This window comes from Pelophylax lessonae (genome assembly GCF_965119305.1).
Source record: "Pelophylax lessonae genome assembly, chromosome: 12".
In the NCBI taxonomy this organism is placed as follows: Eukaryota; Metazoa; Chordata; class Amphibia; order Anura; family Ranidae; genus Pelophylax; species Pelophylax lessonae.
In genome coordinates, this window is record NC_138779.1 from 178,050,083 (window position 1) to 178,068,635 (window position 18,553).

The following is an 18,553-nucleotide window of genomic DNA, read 5'->3' on the forward strand; positions in this document are numbered from 1 at the left end:
GCTGGCATCCTCCTGCTCAGCGGGGGATCGATCGGACGGAGTGTGTGAAAGGAGCCCTAGTCCTGCACTCCACAAATCTGGCCTTTATGGAAGGGTGGCAAGAAGAAAGCCTTTGTTGAAAGAAAGCCATAAGAAGTCCCGTTTGCAGTTTGAGAGAAGCCATGTGGGGGACACGGCAAATGTGGCAGAAGGTGCTCTGGTCAGATAAGAACCAAAATTGAACTTTTTGGCCTAAAAGCAAATCGCTATGTGTGGCAGAAAAAATTGGATGTTTGTACTTACCGTAAAATCTGTTTCCGAGTTCAACGGACACAACGCTCCATAAATCATAACTAGTGGGCTATTTTGCCTCCTCTAGGAGTAGGACTAGGTAGAACAAAAAACACCTGGCTACGCCCATGGGCCATCCTCAGCTGGTATATAACCCCCGTCTCTGCTCTAGGTAATCAGTTTAGTAGCAAGCAGTATTAGAAGTATCAGAACTCCATAGAGGGGTGGGTGCTGTATCCGTTGATGAACAAAAAATCCCATTTTCTCTTTCATTCATCAACGGACACAGCGCTCCATAAATCATAACTAGTGGGACGTCCAAAAGCCGTGCCAAAAGGAAAATGAGGGGTGGGGAAATTAACCCAAGGCTAAATATAGTAGCCCTAACCAGGACACAGGAGCCTTACCTGTCCCGTCCGCAAAATAAAGGTTTAAAGAAAAAACACCCCTCAAGAGGGAATGGCCCTCTTAAACAGCAGCCTGCAAAACTTTGGGGCCAAAGAAGCGTCCGCAGATGCCAAAGTATCTACCTTATAGAATTTCGTGAACGTATGCACGGAAAGGCTAAGTGGTCGCCTTGCAAACTTGCCACATTAAAGCCTGACGGAAGGCCCAAGAAGCACTCAGCGCCCGTGTAGAATGCGCCGCGACAGGGAAAGGTGGAACCTGAGCTTTAATGGAATAGGCCTAAGTCATCATCTGTCTGATCCATCTGTATATGGTAGCAGAAGAAGCGGCCAGCCCTTTTCTTGGTCCGTTCGTAACCACAAAAAGCGAGTCTGACCTCCGAAAAGACTCCTTAGCTGCCAGATACACTCGAATTGCACGAACCACATCCAGGGTATGCAAAGCAAATTTCTTGATATAAGCCGGCTTGGGCCACAAGGAAGGCAACACAATGTCCTCATTCAAATGGAAGTCAGAGACAACTTTGGGCAGGAATGATGGACAGGGACGAAGAACCACTTTATCCCTACAGACCACTAAATAGGGACTGCGACAGGATAATGCTGCCAATTCCGATACCCTGCGGGCCGAGGTAATAGCCACAAAGAATGTCACCTTCTGGGATAACGTAGGCAAGGAAATCTCCTGAACATTCTCAAATGGAGGTTTCTGGAGAACCGAAAGCACTAAATTTAAATCCTACGGCGACAAAGGAGACTGTATAGGTGGGGCCACATGTCGAACCCCCTGAATGAAGGTACGAACTAAAGAGTGCGTAGCTGGGGGTCGCTGGAAAAAGATTGCCAGGGCAGACATCAGGCCCTTGATGGTACTTAAAGCGGAGTTCCAGCCATTTACTCACCTGTCCAACGGTCCAGCGATGCGGCCGCCGGAAGCCTCGATCCTCTCCCACGGCGCCGGCATCACTGCTGTGGGCACCCGGCTGTTACAGTTTGCGGCTTCACAGCCGGGTGCCCACTGCGCATGCGCGAGTCGCGCTGCGCGCCGTGATTGGCCGGCAATCTTCTGGGACCTCTGACGTGTCCCAGAAGATTGCAGGGAGGGAGGGGGAGAGGAGAACTTCCGCTCAGGGCGCCGCGGCGCTCCGAGCGGAAGTGGGAGCGGGCACCTGTCAAAACTAGGTACCCGCTCCCCCCCCCCCCAAAAATGACATGCCAAATGTGGCATGTCGGGGGGTCAGGACTCCCTAAAGCGGAAGTTCCACTTTTGGGTGGAACTCCGCTTTAAGGCCAACTTCTGATCAACGCCCTGTTGAAGAAAGGTTATGATCCGAGCCACAGAAAAGGATTGAGGATGAGCACCAATTGACTCACACCAAGAAATGTATGCTTTCCACGTACAATGGTATATCTTGCTGGATGACGACTTCCTCACCTTCAACATAGTAGGGATCACTGATCCAGACAGACCTCTATACCTCAGTACCTGGCTTTCAATAGATAAGCCATTAAAACCAGTGACTGTAAAGCAGGATGGTAGATCAGCCCTTAAGACGACTGGTCTTCTCTAAAAGGAAGCCCTCAAGGGATGTTTACAACTACCAGGATGATTGCAAGATCCTCGCTCTTGATTCCTCGCAGGAACCGCGGAAGAAGCCTTAGCTGAGGATAATACTGGCCTTACCGTGGCCCTTGGACGCCTGTGGCGTCTGTCAGAGGACCCCATGACCTCGTCACGAACTTCGGTATCCTCCTGTGGAGCTGAACCTGCTAAAGGAGCTGCATGAAAGACTGTGCAAACAGAACTGTCTTGAAGGTGGATACCACCAGACTCAGAACTTGTATGCAAAAAGGGAAAGAGAACTATCAGCAGCAGGTGAATAACGGCCTGTGGTCCCTGAAGTTTGTGCAGAGGAAGGACCACCCTGGTCAGAAATAGAATCAGACATAGGTAATTCCCTGGACAGGGATAGGGGGGACCTTAGGTAGCTCAGACATCACCTAAATCTTTGCAGGAATTAAATCCATACAAGGAGACACAGGACCTAAAAAAAACCTGAAAAGGACAAGCTTTGTCCCCCTTTCTGGGTACCCCCAAAAGAAACATTTTGCGGATCTCCTTGACGCTCACCAAAGAAGTCCACAGGGCCGGAAACCAGCGACGATGTCCCCCCACCCCAATAATGGGTGAGGGCAGACCTTAAGGCTAAAGGAGTCTTGTCTGCTGGTCCGGGGAAGCTAGCTCTAGGATTACTAGACCAAGGTTTCTTGAAACCTCCCGAGGAAGATTAAAAAGATCTATTTTCTTTGGGCTGAGAAGGGGGGCCCAGTTTGTGGCAAGGCGCCTTCCCTTTCCTTGACTGTGACAGGAAGGTACTCTTCCCTCCCGTGATACCCTTAATGATGTCATCTAGGGTAGCTTCAAACAAGGGGTCACCTTGAAAGGGAAGATCAATGAGAGCTTTCTTAGATGCTTGGTCTGCAGACTAATTCTTAAGCCACCTGGTCTGCTAAATCAACATAAGCAGGTGGGACCTGCTCATCCCCCCCCCCCCCCCCCCCCCCCCGGCCCTGGCACAAAAGCTTGGCCCATTCAGTTAGGGTCTGAGACACCAGGGCTGAAGCAAAGACTGGCCGCAATGCAGCCATAGTAAACATGCTGCGTGCCACAGCCTCTGCTTTCTTGTCAGCCGGCTCCTTAAAGGATGGTGATTCCTCTACTGGGATCATGGTTGCTTTATTCAACCTGGAAACAGGAGGGTCCACCACTGGTGGACTAGTCCACTTTTTTAAAAGTGACTCGACAAAAGGGTAATGCACAGGATTTTGGTTGTTCCCATTCCTTACAGGAAAACCTGTCAATATAAGGCACATAAGGAAACACCTTTGGAGTACGATGCGGCTCATGCGTACCAAATGGCACAGCTACGTCCGTGGCTACATCAGCCACATCCTCCATCTTTTCATTCGCTGCCGAGACCATAGAGGAATCATCCTCACTATTGGATGGATCAGGGGGTGATATTAAGTCCCCCTGGAAAGGCCGTGTCCACAGCGGCATCCAGCTCAGAATTAGATGAAACAGACGCTTCTTCCTGCGCCTTTGCCCACACGTCACTCCCACCCGGGACACTAGGGACTGCAGGACCACCATCAGTGCAACCATGGGAAGCTGGGGTTTCGAGGGACCTGCCACCTCCATGAGAGGATCAGCTGGGGAGATGTGACTCTGAGGCGCCATAGGGAAAGGAAGACCTTGCAGTACAAAAACGATCTGTTGGCACCACTAAAAGGATCCCCTCAAGGCTCAGGGTACCAATCAGCAAAGAGAGAGATAACAGGGACCCCCAAAGACTCACCCTACTGACCGGAGGAGCTCCGAGAATTCGAACCGAGCATCATCATGGACCCTATCCCTGTTCATTTGACCCGGGCACAGGTAAAGGAAACTAAAGAGGAGGAGGAGGAGCTTCGGCTTCCCCACAAGGCTTCAGTTGTCTCCAGCATCTCCCAGACTAAGAGAAAATGGCCCCTGTGACATCATCCAGCTACACAAACATAACTGCCAACCAGACTAAGGGAAAATGGCCATCATCAGCTACAAACACTGAAGCATGCTGCCAGGATCTTTCCTGTACCCTCTGCAATGCTGTACCTTCTGCAAGGGGACCCCCCCCTGAAGGTAGGACACACGTTTAGGGGAGACTCTGCTGTGCACTTTGCCCCGGTCTCTGCACTGGGACCCCCTGCACTATACCCACACTGCAGACAGCAGGGCATGCACCTAGAGGTCTCCTAGACTGGGACCCCTCCAGACTACCAGGGCGGGACACAAACTATCCCAGGACCCTTACCGAGTGGGGAGAGCGGGAGAGACCCCAGGGGTCTCTGCTGCATTCTCTGCCCTGTGACCCCACCAGACTCTAGGTACAGACAGATGGGAGTCCGTGAGGCTATGTCACCTCCGACCTAGCGTATAGCTGCGGTCTGCACGCGCTCGCTGGCTGGGCTGGGGCGACCACTGGATCTAGATTATCCCCTGTGCAACATTGTCAGTCTGTGGGGAGGGGAGTGTTAGAAGTAATAGCAGATTTAAATACAGTAAAAAATTGAAGCCAAACTCCAGCTAATATTTTATAATCAGTTACAGCAAACTGTTTTGTTTTATTTTCCCTTTTGGAATAAAGGTTGATCATTTTAAGCACCCCTGCCAATAGTGTGTCCCATCCCTGTAACTGCAAGAGAGCTTTTCTGTTTAACACATCACACTTACTAACTGGATTACCAGATGGGAATAGAAGAAAGAAAGCCTAAAAAGGAAACAAATGCAGCCATTACATCCAACAACTGGTAAGGTGCTGTGTAATAAAAGGTTTGCTTTTGGGTTTAATACTGCTTTAAACACAGAAAGTCAGTTTAACTGTAGTAGATTGTATACAGTGCATAGATGTACCACTTCACAGACACAGTAAGGGCATCCCCCCCGGAAGATTTTACCCCCTTCCTGACCAGGGCCTATTTTGCGATTCGGCACTGCGTGACTTTAACGGACAATTGCGCGGTCGTGCGACGCTGTACCCAAACGAATTTCACGTCCTTTTTTCCCACAAACAGAGCTTTCTTTTGGTGGTATTTGATCACCTGTGCGATTTTTTGATCATGCGCTATAAACAAAAAAAGAGCGACAATTTTGCAAAAATAACAATATTTTTCAAATTTTTTTATATGAAATTCCCCCCAAAAAATATGTAAAAATCAAAATTTTTTAACATTTTAGGCCAATTTGTTTTATGCTACATATGTTTGGTAAACAAAGTCGCAAAAAGCGTATTTTGATTGGTTTGCGCAAAAGTTATCGCGTTTACTAACAAAGGGAAAGATTTTTGTCATTTTTGTTGGTTTTTTTTTTAACGAGTAATGGCGGCGATCTGCGATTTTTTTTGCGGGACTGCGACATTGCGGCGGACAGATCGGACCCTTGACTGACATTTTTTACACTTTTGGGGTTGCCAGTGACAGCTATACATATGCACTGTTACTGTAAAAATGACACTGGCAGGGAAGGGGTTAACTTTATTGGAGAAGGAGGGGTTAAGTGTGTCCCTAGGGGCGTGATTCTAACTGTGATTGGATGTGGCTGTGTGTGTAACAGCACAGATCTACGGTCCTACATAGCAGGACCGTATGATCTCTGCTGTTACACAGGGGAGAATGACAGGCGGCTTTGTTTACATTAGCCGCCTGCCTTTCTCCCGGTGTAACCGACGATCGCAACTGGCGGACATCTGGTCTGCCGGTCACTCGCGCGGTGGGGGGGGGGGGTCCGGGAGCGCGCCTCCAGCGGCGATCGCTCGCTACCTAGAGCCTCACAGGCTAGCGACGTAGTACTACTAGTACTACGTCGCTTTGCCTGTGAGGGGCTGACCGCCGACGTAAATAGTCGTTAGGCAGTCGGCAAGTGGTTAATGGTGCATGCTAAGCATTACTAAAGTTGTTGCTCCCTGTCAAACAGAATTTTTTTTTTTTCATTATTTTTACTTTGGTACACGTTCCCTTGCACAGTGTTCGGTCCCCGATTCCACTTGTTTGACAACTCCTTGCCTAGAAAATGGCCATTACTCTTTTTTAACATTCGGCTCCCATTAACTTCTCTGGGGTTTGGATTTAACCCCCGAATATAAGTAATAATAGCCAAACCTGACCCGAACCAAACCAGGTATGTTCAGCATATGTTTGGCTTATCACTAGGTCTTGACCAAGCTGTATTGTTTTGACTGGACTGAAAAATGTAAATGAGGAGATTTGCATAGTGTCTGCCAGAGATGTCTGAATTAGAAAACTGGCTAAACAGAAGAACACATTTTTGGCAGGTAAGACAGTACACACATGTATTTCATATATGCGTTTAGTGGTTTGCATACATCTACATTTTTTTTGGTCACAAATGTGCACTCATTCTTCATAGTCATTGTATATAAACATTTTTTTTTTTTTTAGTTACAAACATGTCATACTTACCTGCTCTGTGCAATGGTTTTGCACAGGGTAGCCCCAATCTGTCTCCTCTCTGGTCCCCTACCATTTCTGGCTCCTCCCCCTGCCAACTGCTTGCTCCTGAGTCGGCTGTGTGTGTCCATAGACACACAGATTATGGCTCGGCCCTGCCCTCTCCTCACTGGCTGTGATTGACAGCAGCAGGAACTAATGGCTCCAGCTTTGTTGTGCCTGAGCCAATGAGAAGTGAGAGAGCCATTGCTCTCGTGCACATCGCTGGATAGGGATGGGGCTCAGGTGAACATAACGGGGGGAGGGTTAGGGGTTGGAGCTGCAGAGATGGGGCTCAGGTGAGCATAAGGCAGGGGGGGGGTTAGGGGTTGGAGCAGCATAGAGAAGGTTTTTTACCTGAATACATGGAATGCATTCGTGTAAAAAACCTTCTGCCTTAAAACCACTTTAATTTAGGAGATTTTCAAATATGCTCGAGAACAGTGGTCTCCAAACTGCAGCCCTCGGGCCAGATGCCCTTTGCTTGCATCTATCCGGCCCTTGGGGCACTATTCTATCCACAACCGACACTAATTATGGGGCACTATTCCTCCCATAGACACCAATGATTGGGTGCTTTTTCTCCCATTAATACCAACACTAGGGAGCTATTCCTTCCACTAAAACCAAGTAGAGGGCATTTTCTACTCCCGCTGGCCACAGTTTGACCCCCCTAAAAAACAAAGTAAACTGGCCCTTTGTTTTGACAGTTTGGAGACCCCTGATTTAGAAGTATCTAAGTTTAAAATCAGACCATCCACTAAGCAAACAATAAAGCCAACACATGCAAAACTTACACAGGTGATGACTTCAAAACCTGGTTCATCCTCCAGGCCGATGGCCATTTCTGATAAGGGTCTCTGGTGAGGAACATCATGGGGCCGCAGAGCTCCTCGGAAAAAGTTGGTCACTTTGGAAAACCCCCCAAATGTGGCAGAGTACGGATCCTGGAAAAATCTCTACATAGTTACATAGTTACATAGTTAGTCTGGTTGAAAACAATAAAGAAAAAAAAAAAACACAAGTCCATCTAGCTCAACCAATAAAAGGGGAATAAAAAATCTAAAAAAACAAACAAAAAATTATACAATCCTAAATACACAATCCTATACCCACAGTTGATCCAGAGGAAGGCAACAAACCCAATAAAGCATGATCCAATTTGCTCCAACAGGGGAAGAAATTCCTTCCCGATCCCCGAAGAGGCAAATCGTACGTTCCCTGGATCAACTTTACCCATAAATATTAGTATCCAGTTTATGTGTATCTGGGAAAGAATCCAGGTCTTTCTTAAATCAATCTACTGAGTTGGCCAGAACCACCTCTTGAGGGAGTATATTCCACATTTTGCGAAGGTGGTTTTCTGTATTTGGAGATGAAATGTCATTTCCTCCAGACCTAAAGAGTGCCCCTTTGTCCTCTGTGATTACCTTAAAGTGAATTAATTAAACACTAGTTCACTATATGGACCCCTTATGTATTTATACATGTTGATCATATCCCCCCTTAATCTCCTCTTCTCAAGAGAGAATAAATTCAATTCCTCTAATCTTTCCTCATAGCTGAGCTCCTCCATGCCTCTTATCAGTTTGGTTGCCCTTCTCTGCACTTTCTCCAGTTCCCCGATATCCTTTTTGAGAACTGGTGCCCAAAACTGAACTGCATATTCCAGATGAGGTCTTACTAATGATTTGTACAGGGGAAAAATGATATCTCTCTCTCTGGAGTCCATGCCTCTGTTAATACAAGAAAGGACTTTGCTTGCTTTGGAAACTGCAGCTTGGCATTGCATGCTATTATTAAGCTTATGATCTACCAGAACACCCAGATCCTTCTCCGCTATGGATTCCCCCAGTTCTACTCCACCTAGTATGTATGATGCATGCATATTTTTAGCCCCCAAGTGCATAACTTTACATTTATCAACATTAAACCTCATTTGCCACATAGTTGCCATATTAAACAGTGCATTGAGGTCGGCTTGTAAGTTGGAGACATCCTGTAAGGAAGTTATTCCACTGCAAAGCTTGGTGTCATCTGCAAAGACTGAAATGGTACTTTAAATCCTAGACCCTATATGATTTAAAAAGATATTTAAAAGTAAGGGTCCCAACACTGAACCTTGGGGTACACCACTGATAACCTTAGACCATTCAGAGTAAGAATCATTAAAGCAGAGTTTCACCCTAAAAACTATCTTTGCACATCCGCTAGCTTAGATGAACCTGAAAAAGAATTGGATAATTAAAATGTTTTTTTTGTTTCACTTATCTTGTTTTCAATTAAAATATACTTCCCTTCCTTCCTCTTCCTACCTCTGCGGCCGCGACCCATAACGTCACTTCCTCCTTGCATTGACTCCTGGGAGATGAGCGTCATCGATCCCAAGAGTCAATGCGCCTGCACCGGAGTCACTCGTCACTTCTGGTGCAGGTGCGTCATTCCCTGCTGTACAGCTTCTGGCCATGCGCAGAAGCTGTTCAGGGATGACGCGCCTGCACCGGAAATGACGAGCATGGCATTCTGGGACTCCGGCGTCATCGAGAGGACACCGAAGAGGACGCTCCGGCTTCAGCTGCCCACACCTGAGATGGCAGCTCTGGACAAGACATTTTCAAGGTAAGTATTTCTTCTTACTGGTACAGTTCAGAGGCTATCATTGCTTAAATGCACTAGCCGTGACTGTCCCGGGGGTATTTGCTTAAAAATATTTTTTAGCCCGGAACTCCGCTTTAAAAATACTACTCTCTGAATTCTATCTTTTAGCCAATTTTCTATCCAATTACAAACCGATCTTTCCAAGCCTGTAGACTTTACCTTACACATTAGCTGTGTGTGGGGAACTGTGTCAAACGCTTTTGCAAAATCCAAGTATACTACTTTCACAGTCACCCCTCTGTCCAAGGTTTTACTTACCTCCTCATAAAAAGAAATCAGATTTGTTTGACAACTTCTGTCTTTCAAGAATCCATGCTGTCTGTTGCTTAAAATATTTTTTTTCAGCAAGAACTCATCTATGTGGTCTTTTATTAAAATCTCCAATATCCTCCTGACTATAGAAGTTAAACTAACAGGTCTATAGTTACTTGGCAAAGACTTTGATCCCTTCTTAAATATAGGCACCACATTGGCCCTTCGCCAATCCAGTGGTACTATTCCAGTACTTAACAAGTCCCTAAAAGTTGGAAATGTCTGCTTTGAAATAACAGACTATAAAGACCTATTTAAAAAAAACACAGACTGAGATTTTCTTAAGATATTTTGATGAAAAGAAAAGGACATCGTCTGCATGGAGGATGTACGTCTCCCTGGTCTTGGTGGGAGTTTCTTTCTGTTGTTCCAGTTTGCTCCTACAATCAGCAAACATACATGTATGGGAAATGGCTTTCACCCATTGTCATATTCCTATTGTGTGCAGTGCAGGTGATGCACATAGGCCCTAAAGGGGCGGGAGCCACTGCGCTCCCACTGCACACATTGGGGATTCGATTTGGGAAATGCTCTTCTGACTTAGGCAAAATGTATCCCTCACTACGCTAACCATCTCTTCTGCTCCTCTCTATTTCTACAAAGACAGTGGAGCATCGAAAATGCCCATTTCAATATCCTTATGTCCCCAAGGCAGATGCTGACAAAACATGAGGGGGTAGACTGTGACCGGGACTCTTTGCTACTGGCTCCAGCTCTATTATAGTGACGCGGTATATTAAAGTGCTGTAAACCTCAGAAATGAAATATGAACAAAGCATATCCCTCTATGGCAGGGCTTGACAATCTAGGAGCCAGCTAAAAAAGTTAGAAGCCAGTTTTTTTTCCAAGCATGCCAAATGGCTGGCTCCTGTCTGACCGGCTGCCATACACAAGGGCCAAATGGCGGCCAGTCTTTAATGAACGGGCTGATGTTGCCCGGCATTCGGCCCAGGGGTACTTGGCTTGATGGTGTGATGGGCAGGGGCTCGCTAGGAAAGGACAGTGCAGAAAGGTGGAGGCGATAGGAGATCCAGCAACTCGTCCCCCCTTAGGCCCCTTTTACACGGGCACATCCGCTAAGCAAAATCTGCTTATTTAGCGGGGATTTCTCGGCTAATCCCCGCTTAGCAGGCGGATGATAGGTCTTGTCCGCTCCGCTATGCAGATCAAACATGGACACAGTCCCACTCTCCTCTATGGGGCAGTCAGATGGAAATGAACTGCCTGTCCATTTCCATCCGATGCCGCCTGACGGATGGAAAGTAGGACCATGATCCCTCCGTTTTTGGCGGACAGGACTGGATGGTGGCGGTTGTCAGCGTGCATCCTCCACTCCATAGAGGAGACTGGAGGGTACGATCTGGTCCACCTAAAACACTGAGTCCCAGTTCACACATATGCGATGCGGGAACCCTGCAACTCCACTGCAGGTTCCTGCAGCACACTCAACTCACAGGTAGTTCACACCGCCATATGCGAATCGCTGGGGGTGTCAATACAAAGTTAACGACACCCCCAGATCAGTTCGCATATCGCAATGCAAGAAAAGAGATGACCCTCTATGGGGCTCTACTATAATAATCCATATGTCAATGATGTAAATGAACAATTTTATTATACAATAATTACATAATTACACAATTGACATAAGGATTGTTATAGTAGAGCCCCATAAATTCCCATAGAGGGTCATCTCTTTTCTTTCTCTTCAATTATTATCGGGATGTAGGCTCAGCAGTTTCAGGTTCACACCTCTGGCTTCTTTCCAGCATATGGAAGGTTAATTGGATCATGTATAAAAAAAATTGGCCCTACTGTGTATGAATGTGAGTTAGGGACCTTAGATTGTAAGCTCCTTGAGGGCAGGGACTGATGTAAATGTGTAATGTATATGTAAAGCGCTGCGTAAATTGACAGCGCTATATAAGTACCTGAAATAAACAAAATAAATAAAAAAATATAGCAGTGCGAACTGTCAGTTCGGACAGGAATCAGATCGCATAGGTGTGAACACCCATGCGATCCGTTTCTGGTGCAGACCAAAAAAAGGGTCCTGCGCAAGTTCGGTCCGAATGTGATGCCAATTCAGCCATGCAATATGTATGGCTGAATTAGAAACGCACAGACATCGCATGTGATTTGCAGAACAGTGCGCTGCGAATCACATGCGATGTCTGTCATCACATATGTGTTAACTGGCGGACCTGATCAGACAGCCTGTGTGAAAGGGGCCTTCAGCTGTGTGGCATGACAGGGAGAGAATGAAAAATAATGAAAAATTAATTTTAATGGGGTTGTAAATGGAACGGAGTTCGTTCTGACCAGCTGCCCCACATTCCCTGTCAACCCACCGGTAAGGACAGGGCGATAGATTAAGCCCTCAACATCTCCAACCTCTTCTTGGCAAAGAGATGGGCGGGCAGTGGGAACAGGCAGGGGAAACCCTCAGCACCGCCAGTGACTGCTTGTTGCAGCCCTGCCCACCACAAGAGGGCGCCAGTTTGTGTCTCGTTCCAGCATGCCGCATAGCCGCGGCCTTAATTACTGGCCAACATGGCATCTTCGTCTGCGCACCCGCAGGCGGGGGCCGCATGGGGACAGGACACCTGTCGCAGTGTAGCCCAGGCGCCAGGCCGCTTATTCTAGTCGCCAATGCGACCTGGCGCCTGGGGTTTGTCAAGCCCTGCTCTATAGTGAGTGCTTGTCTCAATCTGGAGCACCAAGTGTAATTTCTGACTGCTGCCGCCTTCCTATGCTATCTCTTTGAAGACATTTTCAACAGGTTTTCTTGACCGCAAAAAAAAAAAGGTGACAGAGGAGGGATCTTCAGCACACAGACTGATTGACAGCCTTAACTCTGTTCCCATGTGCTGTGTGAAGAGGGGTGTCCCTCTTCACACAGCAGTGTGTAATTTAGGCCCCCCACCCCCTGTTTTCTGACCGCCCAGACAAGCGTTAAAATTTTTTGAACAGATGTAGAGAAGAGAAGACTGTAGATAAACAAGTACAACTTATATAGAAAGATTTGTTTCATCGCTGTGTATCATCTGAGGACAGTCACCTCACTGGGTATATGGAAGAGTTTACAACCACTTTAACTTTGGGCTGTGATTGGACAGTAGTAGAATTGCTGATACCGGGAAACACTCTGAAGCTGCCATCTGGCAAGTGAGAAGATAAAGCTGGGTGCGTGTTAAGAACAACATGGAATATTCCTTTATTCTATCCTTACATTGCATTTGTGTATTCAGATCATCTTTTCAGATTGAACTACAACTTGTGCCCATAGCCCAGAGTTATGTGTCCAGTAATGTAATATGTAGGGATCTGGACAAAGCATCACAAAGGCCAGAGTGAATGAAGCTTCACTTTCTCTTTTCTTGTGGTTCATGGCAACTTAGGTTCTTGCATGGTTGAAACCTCTAAACACATCAAGGGAGTGAGCAAAGTTCAGAAGGGCAGTTTTTTCAATATGAAACCAAAATCAAGAACACGGGGACATGACCTTAATCACTTCAATACCGTGCACTCTCACCCCCTTCCTGCCCAGGCCAATTTTCAGCTTTCAGCGCCCTCACACTTTGAACGACAATTGCGCGGTCATGCTACACTGTACCCAAATTAAATCTTTATCATTTTTTTTTTTTTACAAAAATAGAGCTTTCTTTTGGTGGGATTTAATCACTGCTGGGTTTTTTATTTCTTACTAAAAAAAAAAAAAGAAAAAAAGACAGAAAATTTTGAAAAAAAAAAAAAAAAGGTTTTCTTATTTTCTGTCAGTAAATTTTGAAAATAAGTAATTTTTGTCCTTCACTGATGTGCACTGACAGGCTGCACTGATGGGCACTGATGAGGTGGCGTTTGGGCACTGATGAAGAGGTACTAATATGCCGCACTGATGGGCACTGATAGGCGGCACTGATGAGCACTGAAAGTCGGCACTGATGAGCACTGATGGGCACCATAGATGAGCAACATAGATGAACAGGCACTGACTGGCAACACTATGGGCACAGATTGTGGGCACTGTGGGCACTGATGGTGGACACTTTGAGCTTTTAATTCAGTGCCCTGATTACCTTTTCTGTGTTCCCCTTTGAGGAGGAGCCGCTGATCGGCTCTCCTCGCCACACACTCTGACTGTGTGAGGCGAGTAGAGCCGATAAACGGCACTTCCTCATTTACATGTGACCGGCTGTGATAGGACACAGCCGATTACATGGGTAAAGAGCCAAGTCATTGGCTCTTTACCAAGATCGTGGTCACCGCCGTATCCTAGCAACGCGGGCGGCCACGATCGCCGATCTGTGCGCCCCCACGGCACCCTATGAGGAGTTGGATTTTAAAAATGAAAATCTGTAGGCAACATAGACAACTATGGCCTGTCGCCAGCTGTCAACCCCCCCCCCCCACACCCCCCCGATTTACCCTTCATTCAAATTTTCAACAATACAATGGGGGAGATTTACTAAAACGGGTGCACACAGAATCTGGTGCAGCTGTGCATAGTAACCAATCAACTTGTTCAGCTAAGCTTTAACAATAAGCCCTCATTCACATTGAATGCAGCTTTGAAATCGCATGACTTTATCTGAACTCGAACAATTTCAAAGCCACATTTCAGTCCGACTTTGGGGGTGACTTGAAAGACATCTGTGCAGCTTCATGCACAGAGGTCAACCGAAATCGCCCCTGAAGTCGCAAAAATTTGTGCAAGAACTAATTTTGGAAATCGGCGCAGTGCCAAAAAGTCGGCGTTCCATTGATTGGGACTCTCCCATTGCCGGCAATCGGCTGCAATTTGACATGCGATTGCACCTGTCAAATTGTGCCAATGTGAATGGGGGCCTAAACCTAGAAGCTGATTGGTCACCAGATTTTGCGTGCACCAGTTTTAGTAAATCCCCCCTGTTGTTTTAAAAAAAGGTATATAAAAAGGTCACTGCTTACAGACACCAGGTCGGAGGAACCATCGTCAAACATCTGAAGCTCATCGAAAGAGTGGGACAGAGCTTGAGAGTCATGAGGATAGACCAAGAACAGACGGGAATCCTTTGGAGAACTGTAAGGATAAAATACAGTATAATTAAAAAACAGAATACTACTGTCAATCCTTACTGTAAGATCACTGAAGGATACAAGCTTCACATGTCCTTTCCTTAAAGTGCAATACCATCCTTGTGGCAAATAGAATATTGTTAGGAGGAGCAGCAAAACAAGCAAACAGTATTCAGATCTTTGATGATGTGAATGTTCAAATCTAAAATGCTGCGTAAACTGTGACAATAAATGGCAACTAATGTAATAAATAAATGACCTATAATAAAAGTCATGCTCTATAATACTACTTTAGATATATGTAATATCCACTGTGCACAACAGGGAGATTTTAGTTTACTAGCTGTTGTTGTGGAGAAACTGGGAACAAACAGAACACAATATTCATGTGAATAATGAAAAAAAAATAATAATTATATAAATACACATACATACATACACATCAATCTGTCATAACATCTTGACCACTACCAGTTAACCACTTAAGCCCCGGAAGATTTTACCCCTTTCCTGACCAGGGGGTATTTTGCGATTCGGCACTGCGTGACTTTAACTGACAATTGCACGGTCGTGCGACGCTGTACCTATACGAATTTGACATCCTTTTTTTCCCACAAACAGAGCCTTCTTTTGGTGGTATTTGATCACCTGTGCGATTTTTTGATCATGCGCTATAAACCAAAAAAGAGCGTCAATTTTGCAAAAATAACAATATTTTTCAAATTTTTTTATATGAAATTCCCCCCAAAAAAATGTAAAAATCAAAAATTTTTAACATTTTCGGCCAATTTGTTTTATGCTACATATGTTTGGTTAAAAAAAAAAAAAAAATCGCAAAAAGCGTATTTTGATTGGTTTGCGCAAAAGTTATCGCGTTTACTAACAAAGGGAAAGATTTTTGTCATTTTTGTTGTTTTTTTTTTTTTACGCGTAATGGCGGCGATCTGCGATTTTTTTTGCAGTACTGCGACATTGCGGCGGACAGATCGGACCCTTGACACTTTTGGGGTTACCAGTGACATTTCTACAGTAATCAGTGCTATACATATGCACTGTTACTGTAAAATTACACTGGCAGTGAAGGGGTTAACTTTTTTTGAGAGGGAGGGGTTATGTGTGTCCCTAGGGGCGTGATTCTAACTGTGATTGGCTGTGGCTTGAGCTGTAGAAACAGTGATCAACGGTCCTACATAGTAGAACCGTATGATCACTGTTTCTACACAGGGGAGAATGACAGGCGGCTTGTTTACATCAGCCGCCTGCCTCTCTCCCTCTGCAGCGATGATCGCCGAGTGACAAACGGACATCGGGTCCGCCGGTCACACGTGCGGGGGGGGGGGGGGTCCGTGACCACGATGGGGCGCGCGCTCGCTCCCTAGACCCTCACAGGCTAGCGACGTAGATCTACGTCACTCTGCCTGTGAGGGGCTGACTGCCGACGTAAATAGTCGTGCGGCAGTCGGCAAGTGGTTAAAGGGAAGAACATTGGTTATCTCGTTAAAATGGCATCTGAAAATGGGTGAGATGCATTAGGCAGAAAGTGAACATGTTCCTGAAGTTGATTTACTGAAACAGATAAAAATGGGCAAGTGGATGGGTTTGAGCAACATTGACAAGGGCCAAGTTATAATGGCTAGATGACTGGATCAGAATGTCTATAAAACTGCAGCTATTGTGGGATGTTCTCTGTGTTCAATGGTCAGGACTGACCAAAAGTGGTCCAAGGAAGGAATGCCAGCGAACCAGTGATAGGATCATGGGCAGCCAAGACTCCCTGATGCACATGGGGAGCAATGCTTGGCTCGGGTACTCTGATCCAATGGAAGAGCTACTGGAGAGCAAATTGCTGAAAAAGTTCATGTTGGTTCTGATCGAAATTTGTCAGAACACACCGTGTATCCCAGTTTGTTGTTTACAGGGCTGCACAGACGCAGACTGGTCAGGATGTCTATGCTGACCAATGCCCACAGCCAAAAGCATCTACAATGGGCATGTGAGCATCAGAACTGGACCACAGAGCAATGCAGAGAAGGCGGCCTGGTCTGATGATTGGTTTGAGAACCACAACATGTTTGAGGTGTGGATGTGGCCTCCCAATTCTCCAGATCTCAATCCAATGTAGAGAAGCTGTGTGATGTGCTGGAAAATCAAGTCCGATCCATGGAGGCCCCACCTCACAACTTAGGCTACATTCACACCTGAGTGTAGCGTTTTCGTGCGTTTTTTTACCGCGATTTACAGGCGTTTTTACAGGCGTTTTTTGTGCAGGCGTTTTTAGATTGAATAGAGACCAATGGAAAACACCTGTAATCTGCCCAAAAAGAAGCTCATGTACTTTTTTGAGCGTTGGGCGTTTTGCTTACAGCGTCAAAACGCTCAGATGTGAACAGGGGCCATTGAAATGAATAGGATTTGTCTTGTTGGGCGTTTTGAGAGCTGATCCTAGAGCAGAAAAACTCCCCCAAAACGCCCCAAAACGCCTAGATGTGAACGGAGCCTTACAGAAATTAACAGATCTGCTGCTCATGGCTTGTTGCCAGATACCACAGTATACCTTCAGATGTTTAGTGGAGGCCATGCCTTGACAGGTTATAGTGGATGCTCTGAATGGTATGGCTGATAAATAGATATATATATATATATATATATATATATATATATATATATATATATATATATCATGTGTTAAAGGAGTAGTAAAGTCAGAAGGTTTTATTATCTTAATGCATTCTATGCATTAGGATAAAAAAACCTTCTGGGTGTAGCAGCCTCCCCAGCATCCCCTAATACCTAATACTGAGCCCCCTCTCTCTTCAGCAATGTCCACGAGTACCTCAACATCTGGGACTCTCCCCCCCCTGATTGACTGAGACACAGACACGGTGCCATTGGCTCCAGCAGCTGTCAAAGTCAGTTAGCCAATCAGGAGAGAAAGGGGGCGGACCTGAATGACAGCTCCTTGTCTAAATGGACACACGGAGCTGCAGCTCAGCTCAGGTGCCCCCATAGCAAGCTGCTTGGTGTGGGGGCACTCGACAGGAGGGAGGGGCTAGAAGCAGCAATGAGGGACCAGAGAGGAGGAGGATCCAGGCTGCTCTGTTCAAAACCAACTCCACAGAGGAGGTAAGTATAACATGTTTGGTATGTTAAAAAAAAAAAAAAAAAAAAAAGAGAGAGACTTAATTAGTTTAATAGTGACTGTAGACACCAAAATCTGAACACCAAAAATCTGATCATCTGATCCCAAATGATTCACCACGTTTACAATGGTAGAAAACATCTTTACAGAAAACCCTACCCCCTTCCTGCTGCAGGGTTCCTCACTTGGAATTGCAATCTACAAAGCGTCATGGCATTCAATGTCACTGCCCTCCTTTAGCAACACAGTTTTGCTGGCTCCTTTTCTTTTACCTTCTATATGCTACATTTCTATCCTAACGAACCAGGGGTCTCCAAACGTTCTAAACAAAGGGCCAGTTTACTGTTCTTTAGATGGGCTGGACTGTGTGCATTGGAAGTAGAAATTGTCTTAGCATCAGAGGGAGTAAACAATGCATCATTGGTACTATGGGGAGGCATGGTGCCATCGTTGGTGTCAGCGGGAGGCATGGTGCCCCAAAGTTGGTGTCAGCGGGAGGCATGGTGCCTTAGAGTTAGTGTCAGCGGGAGGCATGGTGCCCCAGAGTTGGTGCCAGTGGGAGGCATGGTGCCCGAGAGTTGGTGCCAGTGGGAGGCATGGTGCCCCAGAGTTGGTGTCAGCGGGAGGCATGGTGCCCCAGAGTTGGTGTCAGCGGGAGGCATAG

The 18,553-nt window shown here is 46.2% G+C and overlaps 1 protein-coding gene across 2 annotated transcripts in view; it reads right to left on the reverse strand.

Moving 5' to 3' along the window:
- TBC1D17 (TBC1 domain family member 17) overlaps window positions 1-18,553 on the reverse strand; it is a 149,896-nt gene that overhangs the window by 39,265 nt on the left and 92,078 nt on the right. Inside the window, exons 6-7 of one of the 2 annotated variants that reach the window (XM_082273566.1) lie at window positions 14,643-14,754; window positions 7,520-7,669 (exon numbers count right to left, since the gene is read on the reverse strand). In XM_082273566.1, the coding sequence (XP_082129692.1) occupies window positions 7,520-7,669; window positions 14,643-14,754 (262 nt within the window). Of the gene's footprint in view, window positions 1-7,519; window positions 7,682-14,642; window positions 14,755-18,553 lie in introns of both variants that reach the window. The other variant, XM_082273565.1, reaches the window with a different exon arrangement.